The sequence below is a fragment of the Musca domestica genome, unplaced genomic scaffold, assembly GCF_030504385.1.
Source record: "Musca domestica strain aabys unplaced genomic scaffold, Musca_domestica.polishedcontigs.V.1.1 12, whole genome shotgun sequence".
Classification (NCBI taxonomy): Eukaryota; Metazoa; Arthropoda; class Insecta; order Diptera; family Muscidae; genus Musca; species Musca domestica.
This window is the reverse complement of record NW_026712155.1, coordinates 5,046,086-5,068,493: the sequence shown is the minus strand read 5'-3', so window position 1 is coordinate 5,068,493 and position 22,408 is coordinate 5,046,086. Positions and strand designations below refer to the sequence as shown.

Here is a 22,408-nt window from a genome sequence, read left to right as displayed (position 1 = left end):
ACCCTTGAGAGGTCACCTATAGACTAGAGGTCTTATATAGGATAAAAACCTTGAGAGGTCTTTTACAGAAAAGAAGACCTTGAAAAGGTCTTTAGTAGACTATAGAAAAGAAGGTCTTAGAAACATCTTGTGTAGAATAAAATATCCTGGAGTGGTCTTCTATGAAATACAAGACCCTCGAGATGTATCTATAGAATAGAACACCTTCGAGAGATGTTCTATAGAATACCTTTGCTGAGGTCTACAAGGCCCTTGCCGAGGTCTTCTATAGAGGAGATTTTAGAGAGGTCTTCTATAAAAAATAATACCCTTGCCGAGGTCTTCTATAAAATGGAAGACCCTTGATGAGGCATCCTATATAATGAATAACCTTGCAGAGGGTAGAATACCTTGAAGAGATCTTCTATATAATAGGAGTCCTTGGAGAAGTCTTCTATCGGGTAGATAGGGTCTTCTATAAAGGTCTTCTATAGAGTATAAAACCCTACAGAGTAGAAGAGCTTGGAGAGGTCTTCTACAGGGTAGAAGGCCCGGGAGAGTAGACAGCCTGGAGTATAGTAGACAACCTGGATAAAATAGACAAGATGGATAAAGTAGACAACCTGGAAGAGGGCTTCTACAGGGTGGAAGACTTGGGAGAGTAGACAACCTGTAATAGAGTAGACAACCTGGAGTATAGAGTAGAAAACTTGGAGTATAGAGTAGAAAACCTGGAAGAGCTCTTCTACAGATTAGAAGACCCCGGAGAGGTCTTCTATAGGGAAGATGACCCGGAGAGATCTTCTACAGAGTATAAAACCCTGGAGAGGTCTTCTATAGTGTAGAAGACCCCGGAGAGGTCTTGCATAGTGTAGAAGACCCCGGGGACATCTTCTATAGAGTAGAAGACCGCGTAGTAATCTTCTATAGATGGAAGACCCCGGAAAGATCTTCTATAGAATTGAAGACCCTTGAAGAGGTCTTCTATAGAAGACCCTTGGGGAGGTCTTCTATAGAAGACGCTTGGGGAGGTCTTCTATAGAAGACGCTTGGGGAGGTCTTCTATAGAATAGAAGACTCTTGGGGAGGTCTTCTATAGAATAGAAGACTCTTGGGGAGGTCTTCTATAGAATAGAAGACCCTTGAGTGGTCTTCTACGGAAAAGAAGACCCTTGAGTGGTCTTCTACGGAAAAGAAGACACTTGAGTGGTCTTCTACGGAATCGAAGACCTTTGAGAGGTCTTCTGCGATATAGAAGACCCTTGAGATATCTTTTACGGAATAGAAGACACCTAGGGGGTCTTCTACCGAATAGAAGACCTTTTGGAAGGTCTTCTACGAAATAGAAGACCATTGAAAAGTATTCCACGGCATAGAAGATCCTTGAGAGGACTCCCACGGTATAGAAGACCCTTGATAGAACTTCCACGGAATAGAAGACCCTTGATAGGTCTTCCACGGAATAGAAGACCCTTAAGGCCTTCTATAGAATATAAGACGCTGGCAGAGTTCATTTATGGAACAGAACAGCTACGAGGGCTTGTTAATGTTAATGCCTTCCATAGATTTAGACCTATCTCAAAGCCGTTCTATGGAGTATAGAGAAGAAATTTCCTCAACACTTAATAACATATGGCTGCTCCTCTTGCCGGCTAGCATAACTTGTTGGTGGTTTTCTAAAAAAACACAATAATTATTTGCATAATAATATGTTGTGCGTCGCTACGTATGTATGTCTGTCTGTCTGTGTGTGTAAATAAATTTGTTTATATTTTGGTCACTTCTTTCGTTGATTAATTATTCAAACAACGAACTGTGGATAATAACAAAAAACTCAAAACAAGAAATGACAAACTCAAATGCCGGCTTCTATGGTCATCTATGAAACGGAAAAGAAATGTTTTGAAAACAAAAAATAACAACAAAAATGCGAGCGTGTGTGTGAAAATTTGAATTTTGAAAATTTGAATACCTGAATTCAATTATCGATCGATCACCTATCAATTATCGCGCACTCGTCATCATGACATCACTCTGTAGTGCTCGATGTTTTATGTTGCCGTTGTCACAGATGTTTGTAACGTTCCGTCAAAGTGGCGAATATTTTATGCGTCGAAGAGACAGAGAGAGAGAGAGAGAGAAAGAAAATAGCAAATAAAACTGGTTCCTTTGGAATAGCTGGTTGGGTCTCATTTTATGAATATTTATTGTTTAGGCCGGTGAACTTTTTTTTTAATTTATGATAAACAAACTATGCAATTAGGGAAGATTTGGGAAACTCTGTTTAAACAGCTGTAAAAATCTAGTTTTTTGAATGGAATTACTAAATTGTTGTCCTCTATCCCTTATCAGGCTCTATTGGTTCCCTTCTCTTGACAATGATTCGGCTATTTCAATCTAAGTTTTAGTTGATTTCGAATATTATTTTATGACGCATGACAAGTCCATTTGCATTGCCAATCTGTCGTTGATTAAATTTTTGGAGGTGGGGCATTAGTAACAGCAGCAACCGCCCCATCACCAACCTGATTTTGTATTCAAAACCCAAATCAATTTTTTATTATTTATTTTTTTTTGTATTTGGTTTTTATTTTTTTGTGAATTATTTATACATGAATGTATTTATGGCGTCTTATGAACTATTTATAAATGAACATTAAATTTCCGCATTTCTGCACCATGCGGCCAAATACGGAAATTCAAGTTTTTTTCTTTGTGTTTTAACCAAAAGAGGTCGGATGCAAGAATGAGCGAATGAATGGATGGATGAAACTAAAACTAATGACATTAACCACAAATAACTTCAATATTTCGTCTTATGATCTGAATGGATGGATGGACTCCTTATAACTAGACAACTTAATGGCTATTTATCGCTGAGAACAATCTCTCCTCTCTAAAACTCCAAGAAATCTTGATAGGCAAATTCCTTGAACATTGTATCCAAAATGTTGCGTATAATGCTGGAAATGGTATCCTGAACGGCAGGTTGCAATTCCAACCAGACATCGCTCCAGTTTTCATTCAAGAATTGATTCATGTGGGCACCCAGGGCTTGGTCGCCGTTGAAGAGATTTGTCAATTTCATAGTCATTCTGAAAACAAAGAGTAATGTTTTTAATGATTCCAATCTATATTAAATCTTATTCCTTTACCTCTGGGGTTCCAACAACACCTTCAATTTGTCCACAGCCAAGTAGGTCTTACCATCCTTGGGGTGAATGGAGGGCTTGAACTTAACGGAGAACTTAATTTTTTCGAAACCAATATCAGCATCACCATCACCCTGAATAGGCAGGATCAAGATACGTCCATCAGCGGTGTATTTGCTGTGAATTGACATCTTGTTGAGATCGCCATACAATTCGAATTTACTTGTGGCTGGATCAGGTGAGAAGCCACTGCAAAGGAAAAAAATATTAGAATAAGTTAAACGAATAAATTTAAAGGAAAACATAAAATTTTAAATCGCCATTGGAGGGAGAATTTGTTTCTATATTTGTTTCCTACATGGAAGCTGGAATACTCTAATGGTCCCCCACAGTCAGATAAAGTTCTTCTTTGGTAGAGGACCCAAATGTTGAAATCCCCTTAAAGACTCCTAAGGACCCGATGATCTCTTAAAGTTAAAGTACTCTTAAGAAAATTGGAGAGGCTTAATGAAATCTTGAAGGTCTTCTCTGGAAGAGTAATTTTGGGGTTTTCTAAAGATAAAATACTCTGAAGGATATCTATGGGCAAAGGTATAATACATATGGAAGACTAGGAAAATCTTGACTCCAAAAGTTTTACAGGACCGACAAATCAAAAGGTCTTTCATAGGAAGAATGTCCTACACTGAAGCTTCTACGATTAGGAAGATCTTCAAAATCTAGAAGGTCTTCTCAAAGATCTTCCCCAAAGAAAAGATTTAGGTTTTCTACTGTTAAAGGCTAACGCTTTTTGCGGTTAGAAGCCCTTCAGAATTCACTTAGGAGCCTCTAAAGGCTTTCTATTGGCTGAAGGTCTTTTAGGTAAAAAAATTCTTTTAAGGCCTTCCTTAAAAAAAGACCTGACACTCAGGACTCTCAAGATATCCGAGGAAAATATCAATGGATATCCGAGGAAAATAACATCTCAAAAGGCTGTATAAAATATCTCTAAGTGAAGGCTTTACAGATATGTGAGCTCCAACGTTTCATTATAGGATAGGAACAAAAGTTCTTCTGGGTATAGAAGACTTCCAAAATGCTTCTATGGGTAAAAGATATCTTAAGTTTTCTACGGATATAAGGCCTCAAAAGTTGTTCTACAATAGAAGGTATTCGTTGGTTAAAAAAAAACATTAAAAGACCTTCTATGGATGAGATACTATAACATGTTCTCTACGAATAGATAACCCTAAAGAATCCACTATGCATAGATGATCTTCAAAATTCCACTATAGATAGTAGACCTTAATAGTCTTTTGCGGATATAAGGTCTTATCATATTGTCTACCGGTGCAAGTCTTTTACTTCTTCTTTTGAAAGGGTCTTCTATGGATAATATATCTTTAGAGATATGAAGATACGGATAAAAGATTTTGAGAAAGAAGGAAGTCGGAAGTTCCTCTATGGATGGAAGACCTCTAAAGTCTCATAGATAGAAGACTTCCAAACAATAGACCTCAGAAAAAAACATAAAAAGTTCTTCGACGGATTAATTGTTTAAAAAAGGTCTTCTTTGGGTAAAATTCGTCCAAAAGTATTTTACGGAAAGAAGACCTCATAATGTCTTCAACAGATAGAAGCCCTTCAAATACTTCCCTCGTAAGGAATTGCATAGAACGGAGTCTCAAAAAAGTCTCATACGGGTATACAACTTCAGAATGTCTTCTACGGACAAAAGACCTTGAAAACCCTTCCTCAAAAAATCGTCTATGGCAGGAAGACCTTAAAAAAACTTTTATGGCTAGGAATCCACAAAAAATCTTCTAAGGATGAATTCTGTGGACAAAATTTCTCAAAGGGTCTTCAATAGATAGATCGCCTCAAATAGTCTTCTATGAGAAGGATTCTCAGGTGGAATCATATGGATATGCAAGAGAATCCCAAAGGCCTCGTCAAATCGACTTCTATGAAATTACCTTTTATGAAAAATGTATAGAAAATCTCGGTAGGTATTTTATAGAGACCATCTCCTCGGATGCAGAACTGAAAACTCTTCTACTGGGGCGCTCAAATGTCCGGACCATCACTGAAATATTTACCTTGTTACATGTTTTGTATATTTTACAAGTAAAGTTATTCCTATCGATTCTCCATTCAATTCTTAGAATTTACATTTAGCCATTTCGTTCTGTATGCAAATCTCTAACAATCTCCCTCCTTCCATAAAATTATTAATTTCTAGGAAAAAAAAATAGTTCCCAAAAATATTTCCAATCACTTTATCTAGAATTGCGATGTCACCAAAATTTAAATTTCTAATAGATTCCGTGGCGTTTTGCCTGTCTAAATTATTCAATTTTTAAAATTCCCAGAAAGACAAAAAGGCACCCAGCACAACACAATTCTGTTTTCGGTTTGAAGCTTTTTAGCCAGACCAGCTGTCAATGCTAATTTCGATTATTGGCGGCAAATGTTTCTCTTTTCAACTTACACAGCACGATCGAATTTCACGGCGGACAGACCCGTCACATCGACATCGCGAAGTGACAATTTCAATGCCAACGAACCGCTGCGACCATCTGAGAGTTCGACCCTCTTCAAGTGGAATGGTTCGATGACGGGAAAGAATGCGGCCGGTAATCCTTTGCGGGCATAGGTTTTCAGCAGCTCATTGGAGGTGCGGACAATGCAGGCTGTATCACCGGTATGGCATCGTTTGACTTCGGCGGCTTTGTGGAGAAAAAAAAAAATGAACAGAATTTAATATGGGCGAACACACACTGACACACACACACACACTGACAGATTTTGGAGGCAGTCCCTAAGTCTACCGCAAAAATCAAAATCAAATTGAGTTTGACGTTTCATTTTTTATGTGCGGAGACTACGGCCTGCTTTGCCTGGACATGGCTGGAATACTTACGAAATGGAGCGGCTTTGTTAAAGGGAATCCAGACAGCCATTAGGCATAAAGCTGAGATAAAAGTACGCATTTTTTGTTGTTTTTTTTTTAATCGTTAAGAATTCACAACGTAACACTAATAAAATTTGGGTTGGTAGACAGTTTTTTGAGTTCTGCTTTTTTATTTTATTTTGTTTTTTTTTTTTTTGGGTTCACTACAAAATTTTTCTTTTTTGGAATTTTTGGGGGAACACTACGTTTATTTGTCCAAAATTGTATTTAATTTATTTCTTTCTTTTTTTTAACGTCTAGTTCCACCAGTTATTGCCCTCCTAAATATTTTTGATTTTTCGGTGGGAGGGTTTCCTTTTTTTTTATTTTCGCAAAATGTCTGAACCAATGTCAATGCTAAACTGAATTAAATTTTTAGAACTCCACTGGCATTTATAATGCCTTCATTGTTGTCCATCCATGCTTCTGTCTGCCCGTCCCTCCCTCCCCGCCTGCCTGCCTGCGTCAGTGTTATTTTGTTCTGCTTTTTTATTTCATTCTTTACATACGGCCGGCCGTTAATCGAATGCGGCCAATAAAACTGACCAATCAACCACCCCCCTTAACCCACCTTCAAAGCCTAGCTATTTTCTACTTGTCTAGAATGAAACGTTCTTTATTTTTTTTTTGGCCAAATCAGCCGGTAACAACAACCCTACGCAACGAAGTAGTCGCCGTCATGATCAGCCGCAGCAGCAACATCAGCAGCAGTTATGACGACAACGCATCATCGTTTTAGGTCGTTAAAATACTGGATTGGCAAAACTTCCACAGAGTCATTTTGGACAGTTCTCTGCGATGCTGAAATTGCCAATATTTTTTATTCATATTTTTTTTCATCTGCTTAAATTAATTGTTATGAGTTTTTTGTTGTTGTTACTGTTGTTTTTTCAAGCCCTTTTGTTTATCGTTGTCAGGGTGGTATTTTTGGTTTGGTATAGCATATGTAACAGTTACTTGGATATAAAATCTTTAAACTTTCATTGCTGAATTTTTATCCCTGCAATGGGGCAAGGCAAAATGTTTAAAAAAAATCATGGACGAAATTTTGACCATGTTGTAGGGGAGTTATCGGAAAGAGTGGGTTTATATTAACTGTACTCAAACGTTGTATATATGTGGTCTAACATATTATATGGAGGCGTAACTCGACTTTAAAAAATTCCTCCGAAAGGCTCGTTCGAATCTGAGTAGAGAGTGAAACTCGTTTGAATTCGAACGGGAGTAGAACAACTATTGAGCATATTCACTATATGTCACTCGAATAAGAAAATGGGAGTTTTGTCAGTTTTTTGGGAATAGAATTCGCTTGAAATCGAGCTGACTCTCTTTTCGAGCACTCTTTTTGTTTTTGCCGTATTGTTGTTGTATTTCTAAGTATGTGCATTTTCTAAATCCACAGCTGCAGAGGAAACAAACCCCAGAACGTTGAAGAGCATTGTCGCATAAAATCTCCAAATAATCACCAAAAGGCATACAATAAGCCGTAATCCACAAGTCCCTTGCTTCGGCAGGTTTTCCGTTCTTGGCTTTAATGGATAATCCATCCAATCTACCCTCCATCAACAACAGAACCTCTTTGCTAATAAGCACATACAAATCAACAAACAAATTAATTTTTTTCACTCCATTTTACTCATGGAGTTAACTCTTTCTCAATTTCGAGCCTTTCGACTCCTACTCTAATTTTTTAAACAGGAATAACTCGCTGCATCAGAAGAGTGGAAAGTAAACTTAATATAAAACTCACTTTCCGAGCACCACCAATCGATAGCAAGTTTCACTCGAGAGTAAAAACGAGCAGACCTGGGCTCTGAAATCGATTTTTAAGTAAGTATGTGGGGAAGATCGGTAAACTTATAGGTCTAATTTTGTTAAGGTAAAAATTGAAAAAGTCTAAGAGTTCGTATTGGATATGTCATTCTGAGTCCTTTGGAAGTCTTTACTTTCCATCCCTGCTCTGAAAAATCGAAGGAATCTAAGGTAGACCCAGAAATAATCCGATTTTTCTCCAACTTTGCAAATCCTAATATTTACATCAGTGCTAGTCAGGACAACATCGGTCCACTCCATTAAGTATCTCCCCCACAAAGGGTCAACATTTAGAATAATTATAACTCTTAAAAAATGTGATGTAAAAGTCCAATTGTCTTCAAATTACACACATCACAATATTTTCATGAACCCCAGGTCTGGTGTGAAGATGGAATATATTGGTCCACTCCTTTTGGTACCTCTACCACAAAGGGTCAAGATTTTGAGTATCCATAAAGCTCATAAAATGCGAAATTAAAATCCGATTCCATTTAGACTTGCCACATCTGAATATTTCTATTAACACAAATTTTTTTATAAAAATGGTGAAGATCGGTACCTTTGCTTCTGGTACCTCCCCCACAAAGGGTCAAAATTTTGATTAACCAAAACGCTTATAAAATCCGGGATAAACATTAGGTTCTCTTCATGTTTCACACATCCCATACTTCTACTAACACAGCATCTTCCGTGAAGATGGAATACATCTGTCCACTCCTTCTTGTTCACGAAGCTCATAAAGCGAAAATTTAACATCCGATTCCATTCAGACTTTGTACATCTCAATATTTTCATCAGCAAAAGATCGGACCATTTCTTCTGGTACCTCCCCCACATTGGGTTCAAGATTTTGAAAAACCAAACGCTCAAAGAAAGCGAAATAAGCATCACAATCTCTTCAAATGTTACACATACAAAATTTTTTGCTAACAAGATCTCTTGTGAAGATGATATATATCTGCGAACCCCTTTAGTACCTAAGCCACAAGGAGTCACAATTTTCAATACTTTTATCTGCCAAAACTTGCTAAACAAGTCGGCTATTCTTTACAACTTGCTATACCAAAATTTTTCTCTCAACCAGAAACCAGGGATGAATTATGGAATTTATCGGAATTTATGATTTCACATAAAATGGGATATAAATGTTCGATTTCCTTCAAATTTTGCCCATACCAATATTTTTGTCTGTATCAGATGGAGTATGAAAATGGAATATCTGGTACTTAAGGCACATTTTAACATTTTCTAAAAATTATAACTTTTCCAAAAATTATCACTTAACCTGACACGTCGCAATATTTATATCATTTTTATTTAGGACCGATACGAAATTGACAATATTGGCCCATTCCTTCGGAACCTACTCCATAGAGGGTCAACAATTTGAATAATCATAACAGGAGTAAAATATATTTAAATAATTAAATAAATAACTTGTTTTTTTTTATTTTGATCAATAGTGTCACGCCTCATCTAAATTATATAAAACAGTATAAATATGCGGAATTTCGATTCCTTAAATCGACTTTTCGTAATGGGTTCGTGAATTTAAAATCACAAATTTTCATGCACCCCAAAAAATATGCAGCATTAAATTTTGATTTTTTTATTCGTTAATTAAAAAGTCGAAGAAATCTTAAAATAAATCGAAAATAGAAATTGACTTTTGTCGCCTTTGATTTGAAAGGTTATCATCGAAATGTATTTTCACTGTAAAAAATCTAAAAGTCGATTTGGCTTTCAACTACTTATCCCTATCATAATGTACAAATTTGAGTTAGGTATACGTAATTGTACTTTAACATAATTGAATTTTGACGGTGGAAAGTCGAAATGGACGTTTGCCTGCGGTAAAAAAGCGCAAAGTGAACTATTTGTAACAGGCTTGTGGTTTTGCAACAATACATTCATAATTGATTTATTTTTTTACGAAAAATCGATTTTATTATCAAAATTGAAATCGCTTTCGGTTGGAACAATCGAATTTGGTTTCGAAATTAAAAGACTAAAATCGATTTTCATGTAACCCTTTCGTTGCACCGTAGAAGTCTAAGAATGAAATAAACTCTGTCATATATTCCCACCTATATTTCTAAACGAAAATCGCAATCTAAGAATTAAAATTTGAGCCATGTAGCGACCACCTCAGTCAAGCTATGCCAATGGAATTTTAAGTATTGCGTCTGCGCACCATCCAGACTACAACAGCAAAAAAAAAACAGAGCTATAGAACCTTTAAGGGGCAAAAATTTAACAACAGCCAACCGGGAATACTTGTTCGATTCTCACTACCCATTGGTGAAGTCAAAAATAATGTTAATAAAAAAATCAACAACAAACGAAATCTTTGTTCCATCGCTTTTTTCTCTTCATCCATTAGCTCGGCACGGCTCAAAATAATCGCTGGTATGTTTGTTGTTCTTGTTATTATTATGGGCGATAAAAAATGTTTATAGCAAACTATATGCATATGGATGGATGGATGGACGGATGGTTGGACGGATGGATGGTTGGGTGGATGAATGGCTGGTTGCTTCGTTCGTTTATTTGTTTGACTAGATGTTATTCTAGACGTTTACCGGAGAATACCTATGGGACCAACGTCATCGAATGTATTTTGTTATCATTACCCATTCATGATCATGAATATCATCACGATCATCATAATCATGGTCATTATGATGTCGATTATCATTTTATTAATATTAATGAGCACTTTCCTACATACAAATTAGCAGAAAGCAATAAACAGGTCTACACCGGCCTATGTAATTTAATGTATCAACAGGCGGCAGGTTAACCCCATGGAATTATACCCTACCAGAATCCGATCGTACGTACGAGAATTAATTGACTTGTTTGCCCTAATAAGAGTGTTTTATTTCGGATATTTTCATAAAATGTGTGATCTACATATTTTTGTTGCAAACCATTGACCAAAGTTTAATATGCAATTAATATCGGAATGTGAGCTGAGTAGGGTACCAAGAATTTGCTAAGTAAATAAGAAATAAATCTAAAAACAAATTCCTATTTACACTTGCCTATTGTTGATTCGTCGAACACGAAAAATACCTAACGAACTGACTCATAGTTTTGATGTTCACATTTTGAAATGACATTAGGTGCGGCTGAGGCGAACTCATTGAACACTACACTATTACGGAAATTTGAAAACTTTCTTATAAATAGTTTAGTTTGAAATTTGTTTAAACGCAACAAATGAGGAGGGGATGAGGAATTTTGCACCCTTCGCCATGATATGTCATAGCATGGAATAATTATTTTCCCCTTGAGACCCAAAAATGTCAAGTTTTAGGTCAGAATATTTTAATTTGAAGTTGATCTTAGAAGAACATTTTGGCTTAGGGAAAGTGTACCTAATGAGAATCTTAAATATTGAAATGGCAAAGGATTCTGTTGGTGAAATTCAATACAGAACTGAGTGACTTATTCCCACTCACTCGTATTTATACATCCCCATCTGAACTTCGAAGCTTGGGAGGTTTTGATGCAGGATGTTCTAAAATATTCCAATGAACAAACAAATACATCTAGACAACAACGGGAATATTGATCATAAATACGAGTGAGAGAGGGAGAAAGATTAAATTCTTAAATAAACTTAACCTATAACTAACGAGATGGTGGTAAACTTAACCCACCCTTGACATTTTCTTGAAATTCTCTCTTTTATTGCGATGAATAAAGGTTTTCTTAAAATGGAAGAATCTTTTTTTTAAGAAGATCTATTCACATTTAAATGCTGGAGTGTTCTAACGATAGCCACTTGTGATTTTCCAGCCAAATATAAAGAAATCATTAGCCCTAAAAATTGAAAAATAGATTTGCTGGATTTTACACTCGAGTGAAACATATCCGCAAGTGGAAATACTCGAAGAGTACGAGATTTGCAGAAGTTTTCTCTCCACTCTTGTGTTTTACGTGGGATCGCGCAGAAGTACTCTTGCTTGAAAACTAAAGTTGGGAGTAAAAATTTTCGAAATAGGCGGGGTCAGGTTAAAATGCTCGAATTATATACAGATTCTCTTCAACGTATTTATGCTCTTCAACATGTTTGCTTTTTTCACTTTTAGCCATATTTAGAAATAAATCAAGGATAAAATAAAAACTTTATGAGTACTCGGCAAGTGTAGTATCTGCTCGATTTCGAGCGCATTTTAATCATCCTGGAAAACGAGCACAGCCTGAACGAACTTATTTGAATCATATAGAAAAAACAGAGTATGCTCGATTATTGATTCTCTATACACAGGAGAACTTCTGCTTGAATTTGAGTGAGTTTCACTCTCTATTTGAGTTCGAACGAGCACTAATAGACACTCATTCTCTTTAATAGATGATCGTTCTCTCTTTCTCCCGAAATAATTAGTTATTTGTCGATTAATTAGTTTAATACTTTTCACACTTTCGTTTTGTGTGGGGGAGCTCTAGAGCCAACCCCGTTAGAAAAATAAGAGTAGGAATCGATTTACTCGAGTAAGATTTTGCTCTGAGAATGGAATCGAGTGGAAAAAAAATTGATCGTGTTTTTGTGTAACAGCAAATTTTCAGATGTCTGAATTCTAGTCACATTTTGACACTGGGTTAGTTGAATATATTGACGAATATTTAACATTTTTTTGTAGGATTTAGGTGGATTTTAAATAAATGTCAGAGAAATGAAAATCGAATGTCAGAGACATTTTTATATCCCGTGTGCAACCTGCCGAAGAATGAAGAACCTCTCTTTTATGTTTTGGATTATTCCCGAGTATACGATAACACTCGATGTTAGCTACATGCAAAGTTCTTGGCCACATTTCTAACTGAATTGGCTATAATATGGCAGAAGACATTACAAATTCGAAATGACAATTGAGTTATAGATGGCGTTCGTCAAGACATAATGCGAGTCATCTTTTTGCAAGTTAATATCTATACATTTTTAATACTTTTTCTAAACCCTTACAATATTCAATGCTTTAAAGTCTTATCGTTGCCCAAAGGTATGCTCTTTAATTTATATTGCTTGGCAACTATTGGTTAGCTCAACCTCAACAGATGGCAGTCTCGCTACATTATGGTGTCTAACAAATTTGTGCAAAATTCGAGCTTGGATAATTTTAAAATATTTGCTTAATAGTTTAAACATTTATTTACAAACAGATAAATAAACTTAAACTATCTAACTCTCCCGCCTGGTTGTTAAAATAATTCATAATTAATTATAAAAATTGAATAATAGATGGCGTTCGTCAATGCTTAATGCGAATGCATGTTTTTCCAAGTAAATATAGAAATGTAAGCATAACATGTTAGTATTTTCTGAAACCCATGCAAAGCTTACAGTCTTGTTGTTGCCCAAAAGTATGCTCCATAATTTATCTAATTTTACCAGCTATTTGTTCGCCCGCCACCAACAGATGGCGCTCTCTATAGCATACACAATATTTTCTAGTATATTGTAGTGGGTAATTCTGGGTAATATTTACTTGATCTGCACATAATTAACATTTTGAGCAGCAAGGAGAATTATAACCTTAAAATGGCTGGTCGTTAAAATAATCTATACTGAGATATAAAAATTGAATTATAGATGGCGTTCATGAACAATTTTTCATAAAGCAATATAGAAATATGAGTTTAACTTGTTAATATTTTTCTGAGGCCCATGTTATATTCAATGTTTTACTGCCAAAAAGTTTCCCAAAAGTATGCTCCTTAATTTATATGGTTTTTTAACATTTGGTTCGCCCAAAAGCGAATTTTTGTTAAGTTTTGTTTCGCCCAAAAGCGGTAAATGCGCTATGTATAACAAGGAGTAAAATATCTAGTGTTTTTTTGTTCTAAGTTCTAAGCTTGAATAAATTTGAAATATTTACTTGATCTATACCATAATTTTAAAATTGCTTTACAAGCAGAATAATAAACTCGAAATGCCTTCCTCTCTTGGCTGTTCGTTAAAGATATTTATATTCGAGTTATAGATGGCGTTCGTCAATGTGTAATACGAAAAATGTTTTTATAGGTAATTATCGGATTTTGAGCATCACTTTTCCGAAACCATGTAAAAGTCTGCAGTCTCATCAGTCTCTAAAAGCATGATCATCAATTTCTAGTGCTTTGGCAACAGTTGGTTCTCCCAGCATCGATAGATGGCGTTCTCTATACAATTTTGCGCAGTATATTTTTTGCGAATTCCGATCGTATATATTTTTTACAATGTTTACTAGATCTACACTGTGGTTTCATCACTAGTGAGTTACAAACAGAATAACAATTCTAAAATACCCTCCATTCCATAGCGGCGGAGAAAACCACCGAATTTAATGCCTTGACCAAAAGGCCAATCAATTAACATTTCAATGATCATAATTACATGACACCTTTTCGCTGACGAAAAGTGAAATTTGGAGGAACAACAAAAAACTCCTAGTTCTTATGACAAGCAGTAGCTCAAAGTTCAAGCGGAGCGATTAAAAGGCACGTGTTTGGCGTATGGTTGGTTATACGATGGAATAGCGGGGTTTCAGGTTTCTGTCGCATTAGAATCCAATTCAACCGGTTTACACAAAATTTCTTATCCAGACAAAAAAATAATTTCGATGCAAACGAAAAAAAAAAAAACATCCCCTATTAGTATTCAAATTTCGAATTATTGAATATCAATAAACATTCTTTTCGAATAAGGAAATCATTTCTTGTCTGTCTGTCATTTGTGAAATACAATTATTTTTTCTTTATTTTTTTGGTTTTGGTATTGGGCAAAGTTCTTGTTTGAGTTTTGAAAATTATCTACAATTAACGGGAATGATATTCAATTTGTCAAACTGGAGCTCAGCGAGCGATACAACTGCTAATAATACTGAACTCAACACGAGACATAGATCAGAGAGTTGGTGGCTGGTTGGCTACGTGTGCTGACTGGCCAAGCACATTTTAGGTGATATTCTTCCGGTTCAACGTCACTTTAAAATCACTCGGAAATGTTGCTGCTGCCACTGCGGCTTCTGTTGGTGGTAATGGCAAAAAAATGAACACCAATTGATTTTTGTCAAATCTTTCCTGATTATTTCGAATCTATTTCTAGAGATATTTTTTGTTTAATTTAATGGATGGTTTTCAAAAGCCATAAAAAAAACACACACACTCACCTATACAATAGGAGTAAATATTACTATTATTATTGTTATTGGTGGCGATCTGTCAGAGAGCCAGACCACAACAGCTGTTGAGTCATTAATAATCACCTCAAATGTGGTTTCTTAACAAATTCGATACAGCAACAACAACAAAACAGAACATATTAAATTTTGCAAAAAAAAAAAAACGCAAAAAGATGCCAAAAATTAAAGCCTTGCCGAATTCGGAATGCCTTAAAGCAGAATAGAATAACGAAATTAATGAATTCATATAAAATCCATTAATTTTAGTTTTTTTTTACGATGTTTTAAATTTAATTTCGACGTTTTTATTGTTTATGACCTACACCAACCAACCGACCAAACGATTTGCAGTTATTTTAAGTGCATCATAAAAGAACCAAAATGAAATCCACTGACTTAGTTCTCAAGCGTTGTAGAATGGAAAAATGTCTTTAAATTTGAATATTTTACTATGCAGATTATCGGCAAGATGGGAAATAGGCTAATAACAACACAGAGGTCCGGCGAGCCAAAACTTTTATGCTCTACATATCGATAAATGCTATCTCAGATTGAGATTCGATAAATTTTTCTATGAAAGTGCGACTAAAGGCTTATGAATTCTCACAAAAATATTGTCCTTCGTTTATTGCAGGGTGAGATAAAAAAACCTGCAACAAAGTCAAAAGCCATAATTTTTACATTTTTTTTAAATTTTATTGAATGAAACCAAAAAATATCGGAAATATAATAAGTTTAGATTTGGTCATCTTTGGCACGAATTATGGCCTTCAAACGGCTAATGAAACCGTCACACGTTGCCCGAATGTTGCTCTGCGGTATTTTGGCCCATGCCCGGCAAAGCGCTTGCTTGAGGTGATCGCCACTTTGGTATTTTTTAGTGCCAATCTCGCTGTTCAAAATACTCCAGATACAATAGTCCAACGAATTGGTATCCGGAGATTTTGGTGGCCATTGTGCGCTGGAAATGAAGCGAGGAACCTCATTTTGTAACAATTCTTGGGTGACGCGTGCTGAGTGCGATGGTGCTGAGTCCAAGGTCTGCGGCCAAAATGTTTGCGTGCCCAAGGCTTAATTACACCCTCCAGAATATTTTCGCGATAATATTCGGCATTTATTCTGATTCCACGGTCGATTAATACGATCGGAGAGCGACAAAACGACTTTGTAGCGGCCCACAACATTAACATGGCCGGTGTTTGAGTTCTGGTGGTCAACCGAAGGTGCACATTTTCAGCTGACCTCTTTGGCAGGTAAACACTGGACAACGAATGTTTTCTCATCGGAGAAAACCAAATTCGGCAGTCCTTCAATTTCGGCCAAGCGAAGCAACACTATTTTCTTTCTGTTGCGGTATATGTTCTTGCTCATTTTGGAATTTCAATGGCTTTACCCCGAGTTATTTTTTCCAATATTTGCCGAATGGAATATTGCAATATGTTCAGCTCACGAGCCATTTTTCTGCCACTGCAACGCGGTTTCGATCAAGTCGCTTCTTTACTTTTCGAACCATTTCTGCTGATGTTGCTGTTTTCTTCCGTCCACTTCTTAGACGTCGGGCTACTCTACCAGTATCACGGAAACGAGGAATGGTACGAGACACAAATGATTTATCCACATTTAAATGCTGGAGTGCTCTAACGATAGCCACTTGTGGTTTTCCAGCCAAATATAAAGAAATCACACTATCACGCTTGAATTCCATCACGAATAACTTTTTTTTCTGGAAAAATCTCACCAAAATGCTTTTGTATGTTTGTAAACAATATAATAAGCTGTCACTGGAATAATTTAAACAGCTGTCGGACGAGTGGCTTAGAAATGACAGCAGTCTGAAGTTGGTTGCAGTTTTTTCATCTCACCCTGTACTTTATAGGGTCTATTATGAATATTTCGGGGAGTTACGAACGGAATGACAAAGTGTATATTAACTTTGTATAGAATGGTGGAGGGTATAAAAAAATTTGTTTTTTTTTTTGGAAAAAAAAAAAAAAAAAAAAAAAAACAAAAATAAATAACTGTATGTAATTTTTTTAATAAATTCAGTGCATTCTACGGTGTAGTAAACAAGTCAACTAGAGGTGCAAACTAGAGAAAAAATAGTGTTTTAGGGTTTTATTTCCAAATGTCCATCCTGCCCACAGCTTCGGCTTATTTGAATCGTATCAGTAGGGTAAAAACCGAATAGGCATACTTCATGAGCTGCAATTAAAATGAGAAGTAAAAATAATTAAATAATTATTATGTATGCAAGTGTTAAAACATGTAGGCAATTAAAAAGTTTTTAAATTATATCTAAAAAAATAAAAAAACATTAATTATATAAGTCATTCTCTATAACGTCAATGGCTCTTTAATGTCTAATTTCTACCATATGATGTGAAAATACTTAAATTCGTTTTATTGGTATTTTCACCTTTATAATTGAGGAACTCGAATACATTGAACTCCATTCCGCAATTAATGATACCCACGAAATGTTGGTAAAATTTCAAAATAGCATTGAAATTTCATTAATTTTGCCCTAAAATACCGATAAAGAATATTCCGATTTTTTTAAAGTCCTTAATTTTTGCTCCAATCATTGTTTACCGTAAAGTTTCTTCGAAAAATAATTAAAAAAACCCACCATTTTGTCTTCTTTGCGAAATCACGAAATATAGCCCTGACGATCTTTAAAAAACACAATAGGTTTTTTTTCCGCAAGTCATTAAGGTTTTAAAACCTATGTCATTTGGAGACGATCTGGGGGTGTTCGTCATTCGGTCTGGTTGGCATGGAATATAAGATTTGGTCCAAACTTTGTACATCGCTACATTTTTATCAAACTTAGCTCGAGTTCGGAGATGAGCAATATTGGTCCACTACTTCTGATACCTCCCCCATAAAAGATCAAAATTTGCACATAAAATAATGTAGCCCTTCTAACAAGAAAGGATCTTTTGTGCGAACTTTGCAAATTATAATATACGTAATAGCTCTAGGTCAGGTGCAAAATGGACAGTATCAATACACTCAATGAAGTACCTTCCCCACAGAGGGTAAACATTTGGAGCAATTATAACTGTTATAAAATGTGATATAAGAGTCGGATTGTCTTCAAATTTCGCAAATCCCACCATCTGATTTCTTTCAAACTGGGTACGTACCCGATATTTCTCTTTACGCAAGATTTTGTATGAAGATGGAATATATCGGAATATATGCGAAGTAAGCATCCGATTTTCTTCAAAATCTGCTGGAAAGATGAGATATATCGGCTCACTCCTTCTGGCATCTCCCCACAAAGGTTCGCACTTTTCTTGCTAAATAGGTCTGCGATTCTTTTCAAACTTGGTATATCTAAAGATATCTGTTTTCATAATCTTGATTAACAATTAATTCGCATGCAATTGGAAATGACTTGCTTTATAAAAAAAAATAAAATAAAAAAATCCGCGAATTTTGCCTAAAAATACCTTAACAAATTTCTTACAAACAATCGCTATTTTTACTAGAGAGATTCTTATAAAAATTTTGCACTGACAATAGTTGACAAATTCTCTAAATGTTCAGTTAAAAAATATTATTTAAAAAGGCCACAATTACTGTCCGGAATTTCCTTAAATATTTTTTCAGAAATAACCATTCTAAAATAATTTATTTTTTTAAATATTTTTAGAAAATTATTGCATTAGAAGTCCTTGAAAACTATTCTTAAAAAAAGTATTATTGTTGTCATGGAATTCCTTTTTTCCTTCAAAAACTACTTCTTAAAATCCAAGAACAGTGTCCCCGAAGTCCTTCAAAAAAAAAAAATCTTTAAAAATATTCTTGATTTTTGTCCTGGAAGTCCTTAAAAAATTTTCATTTAAAAATGCTTGATACGGTTCAAGAACTCCTTGCAAAAAAGTTCTTTAAAACATCCAGAATAGTTTATCGAGAAGTCCTTAAAGAAATATTAACAAACAAACACGATTGATGTCCTAAAAGTCCATAAAAACATTTTTAAGGATTTTTACCGTACTTACTTGAAAAATGATCCTATGAAAATCCCTAATTGCTGTCCTGGTAGTATTTGGGAAATTACGAATATTTTCCCAGAAGTACTTGAAAAAAATATCCTTTGTTCTGAGAGTCCTTGAAAAAAATTGTCTTTAAAAATTCCAAGATTATTACTGGACATACTTGAAAAATAATCCTATGAAAATCCCTATTTTTATCATGGTTATAGTTACGAAATGTTGTGAACTGCCGAATTTGGTTTTCTCCGATGAGAAAACATTCGTACTTGCCAAAGAGGTCAGCTGACCACCAGAACTTAAGCGCCGGTCATGGTGATGGTGTGTGCCGCCATAACAGCCGTTGGTCGCTCTCCGAGCGTATTAATCAGAATAAATGCCGAAAATATTCTGGAGGGTGTAATTAAGCCTTGGGCACGCAAACATTTTGGCCGCAGACCTTGGACATTCCAACAGGACTCAGCACCATCGCACTCAGCACGCGCCACCCAAAGATGGTTACAAAATGAGGGTCCTCGCTTCATTTCCAGCGCACAATGGCCACCAAAATCTCCGGACACTAATCTTTTGGACTATTGTGCCAGGAGTATTTTTGAAAGCAAGGTTGGCACTAAAAAATACCAAAGTGTCGATCACCTCAAGCAAGCGCTTCGCCAGGAATTGGTCAAAATACCGCAGAACAACATTCTGGCAGCGTGTGACGCTTTCATTGACCGTTCAAGGCCATAATTCGTGACAAAGGTGACCAATTAGAACCAATCTAAACTTATTCTAAAATGTGATGCTATTTCCCAAATTTTTTGCTTTCATTCAATAAAATTAAAAAAAAAATGTAAAATTTGTGGCATTTGACTTTGTTGCAGATTTTTTATCTCACCCTGTATATATTCTAAATATTTGAAAAATCCAATCAAAAATCTATAGTTTTTGAATTTTTAAAGAATATTATTTGAATGCAGAAGAAATGTGGTTTTAAAGTCTTGTCTCTTCTCTCCTTTCAATTTGTATCTGCAACCTCTCAAACCCAATTTTCCCCCACACCCCAAAATTTACCTACCACAACAAATGTTGGCAAATCCACTGGGATGTATGAGCCAGCTCTTATCGTTGATGTCCTCTGGGTGCGCATCAGAGTGATGATGAGATTTCTCTTGAATTCCGGTGATTGAGCCAACCAACCGCACGAGTAGAAGGCATACGTCAAATTCGAACTTTGCAAGCTCATCATGTGGCCGAAATAACAAATGACGAAGGCTTCCAAAGTCACGGCCACAAAAAAGATGATTGACATTAATTGGGCCTCGTAATTGGCCGCATCCACCACATACATGAAGTGCAGACCCACAGTGCATTGGACCAATGCGGAGCAGGCAAATTGAGCCAAACAGGCTTTCGAAATTATGCGTTGGATGATAGAATGCAGTCTGGCGATAAAAGAAATAATTATTTTATTTATTTATTTTTTTTTTTTTGAATTTTTAGATTCCTACTTTAAAATATTCAAATAATCCTTGATGCACTCATTAAATTCCTTTAAACATTTCGCCTGCTCCTCTGCCGACAAAGTGAGTGGCTGTTGCATGCCCTCTTGCCGAAATTGGCCCACAGCCTTAACACGTATTTCCAAGGCTCTCATGTGGGCCGAGAGTATAACCAAATAGGCCGGAGGATACGAGTCGTTGGCAACATTTTGCAAGGCCTGTACAGCCAAACCAAAGAACTGATAAACAATCACCACGACATAGGTGGACAAATTACCATCCCAATTTACCCCAAACCAGGCGGGAAATAGCAGAGAACGACTTTCGGCCAGGGCCACCTTGACGACACTCAGAGTGGTGCCGAACGAATAGAGACGGAAAAATATTAAAAACGAGGATCTGGCCGTAGCAATTGCCGATTTTAAAACTGCAAATTCTTTATCGTCTTGAACGCGACGATCCAATCTTCGAAGGATACTTTTGATCCTATCCAATTGGTGGCGCACCAAAAAGACGTTGATAAACTTCAAATTTGACTGACAGTCACTGATGGTAATGGTGAGATTTTCACACAACTGCTGAAGGTTTTGGGTAAAGAAAACATTGGCGATGAGAGAGAGTGGGAATAGTACGGTGGCCAAGAAGTTCAAAACTATGGCATACAGCCTGTACAATTGGGGATTCATATCCTGCGGAGGTTTGATGCCCGTCCAACGCCACACTTTCCAGTGATACTCAAATGCCACATTCGTATCGAGTTTTGAATAAATGTTTTTGTTGTTGTCGGTTAGAGCGTTTGTCATATTGCCATATGACTTATTTGCGAGACGTTACGTTACACAATGCGATATGGTTTAGATTTCTTTTCTGCAAGGACTGTAGCGTAATTGCGGAAATATTTGTTTATAATTTCGCAAAAAGTTTTAATTTGTTTTTGATTTGGAAAAATATTTGAATTTTTGTTTTCAAGGATAATTTACATAATATCGCTTCTAATTGGATTGGAAGACAACATTTGTCATGTGCAGTAAATGACAGGATATTTAGCAGCTATTAAAGAAAATAATAGGTCTTGAAGAATTTTTTCAAAAATATTTCAAGGATTTTCAGGGCATTGGATTTAAAAAAAAAATGGATAAATTTTTAAAAAAATACCCCCGTAGAGAATAATTTAAGCAAAATTCTTTAAGGACTTTCATAAATTCTATGACGAACTTTTAGGCTGAAAAAACGTAGTTATATAAAAGAGTAGTGAATAACTGACTGACGGCGAATCATCGCCAACACGAAACGGCTGAACATTTTGCACGAAGGTCAGTCCTGGTGCGTAGGCTTGTGATAAGGTTGGGTTTTTGGAAATTCGTTCTTAAAGGATACGAAAAGTACTAAAATGTACTAGAAATTCAATAGTTTTTTGGTCAAACAAAAAAAAAAAAAAAAAAAAACAAAAACAGAATCAGCTGGACATTTGGAAAATTAGAACTTTAAAGTTACGAAAAATTCTAAAATGGTACTAAACTTGTAGATAGATACCATTTAGTATTATGTGAACGGACAGAGCTAAAAACTTGACATTTGGTATGAGAGCCAAGGTTGAAAGAAAGTAATTTCGATATAAGAAAGTAGTTTTGGAAGTGTTCACTAAGTTTGCGAAATGTACTAAATGGTACTAAATTTAAAACAGTTTGGTAAGAAGTGAACGGATGAAGCTGCAATTTTGAAATTTTGCATTGAGGCCCTGTTGGCTGGTAGGTTTGTGATAAAGACGTGGTTTTGGAAATGTGTGCTACAAGTACGCGAAAAGTACTAAATAGTACTATATTTGGTAAATCGATAATTGATATTGGTTGAATAAATAGTACTTGAAATCTGAAAT

General features: G+C 35.8%; 2 protein-coding genes across 2 annotated transcripts; both read right to left on the bottom strand.

Annotated features, from left to right (window-relative positions):
• Positions 1 to 2,539: 2,539 nt before the first annotated feature.
• LOC101889020 (protein takeout) lies at positions 2,540 to 6,436 on the bottom strand. The gene is made up of 4 exons (XM_011296142.3): positions 6,034 to 6,436; positions 5,602 to 5,839; positions 3,135 to 3,380; positions 2,540 to 3,074 (listed from the first exon to the last, which is right to left on the bottom strand). Exons 1-4 carry the CDS (start codon positions 6,101 to 6,103, stop codon positions 2,876 to 2,878), a joined length of 753 nt encoding a protein of 250 aa, XP_011294444.1. The 5' UTR covers positions 6,104 to 6,436; the 3' UTR covers positions 2,540 to 2,875.
• Positions 6,437 to 17,068: 10,632 nt separating this feature from the next.
• On the bottom strand, positions 17,069 to 21,385 carry LOC131807205 (odorant receptor 2a-like). Its single transcript, XM_059132278.1, has 3 exons — positions 20,542 to 21,385; positions 20,109 to 20,475; positions 17,069 to 17,252 (listed from the first exon to the last, which is right to left on the bottom strand). Exons 1-3 carry the CDS (start codon positions 21,333 to 21,335, stop codon positions 17,202 to 17,204), a joined length of 1,212 nt encoding a protein of 403 aa, XP_058988261.1. The 5' UTR covers positions 21,336 to 21,385; the 3' UTR covers positions 17,069 to 17,201.
• Between the last annotated feature and the right edge of the window lie 1,023 nt (positions 21,386 to 22,408).

What these genes read in the sequence shown, in the direction of transcription:
- LOC101889020 (XM_011296142.3), bottom strand. Translation starts at nt 6,103, where the DNA reads ATGCGTACTTTTATCTCAGCTTTATGCCTAATGGCTGTCTGGATTCCC. An exon ending in GTGAAATTCGATCGTGCTGT is followed by an intron (nt 3,381 to 5,601) that starts GTAAGTTGAAAA and finishes TTTCCTTTGCAG; the next exon opens with TGGCTTCTCACCTGATCCAG. An exon ending in GTGTTGTTGGAACCCCAGAG is followed by an intron (nt 3,075 to 3,134) that starts GTAAAGGAATAA and finishes CTTTGTTTTCAG; the next exon opens with AATGACTATGAAATTGACAA.
- LOC131807205 (XM_059132278.1), bottom strand. Translation starts at nt 21,335, where the DNA reads ATGACAAACGCTCTAACCGACAACAACAAAAACATTTATTCAAAACTC. An exon ending in GATTATTTGAATATTTTAAA is followed by an intron (nt 20,476 to 20,541) that starts GTAGGAATCTAA and finishes TTTTATCGCCAG; the next exon opens with ACTGCATTCTATCATCCAAC. An exon ending in ATTTGCCAACATTTGTTGTG is followed by an intron (nt 17,253 to 20,108) that starts GTAGGTAAATTT and finishes TTTTAATTGCAG; the next exon opens with CTCATGAAGTATGCCTATTC.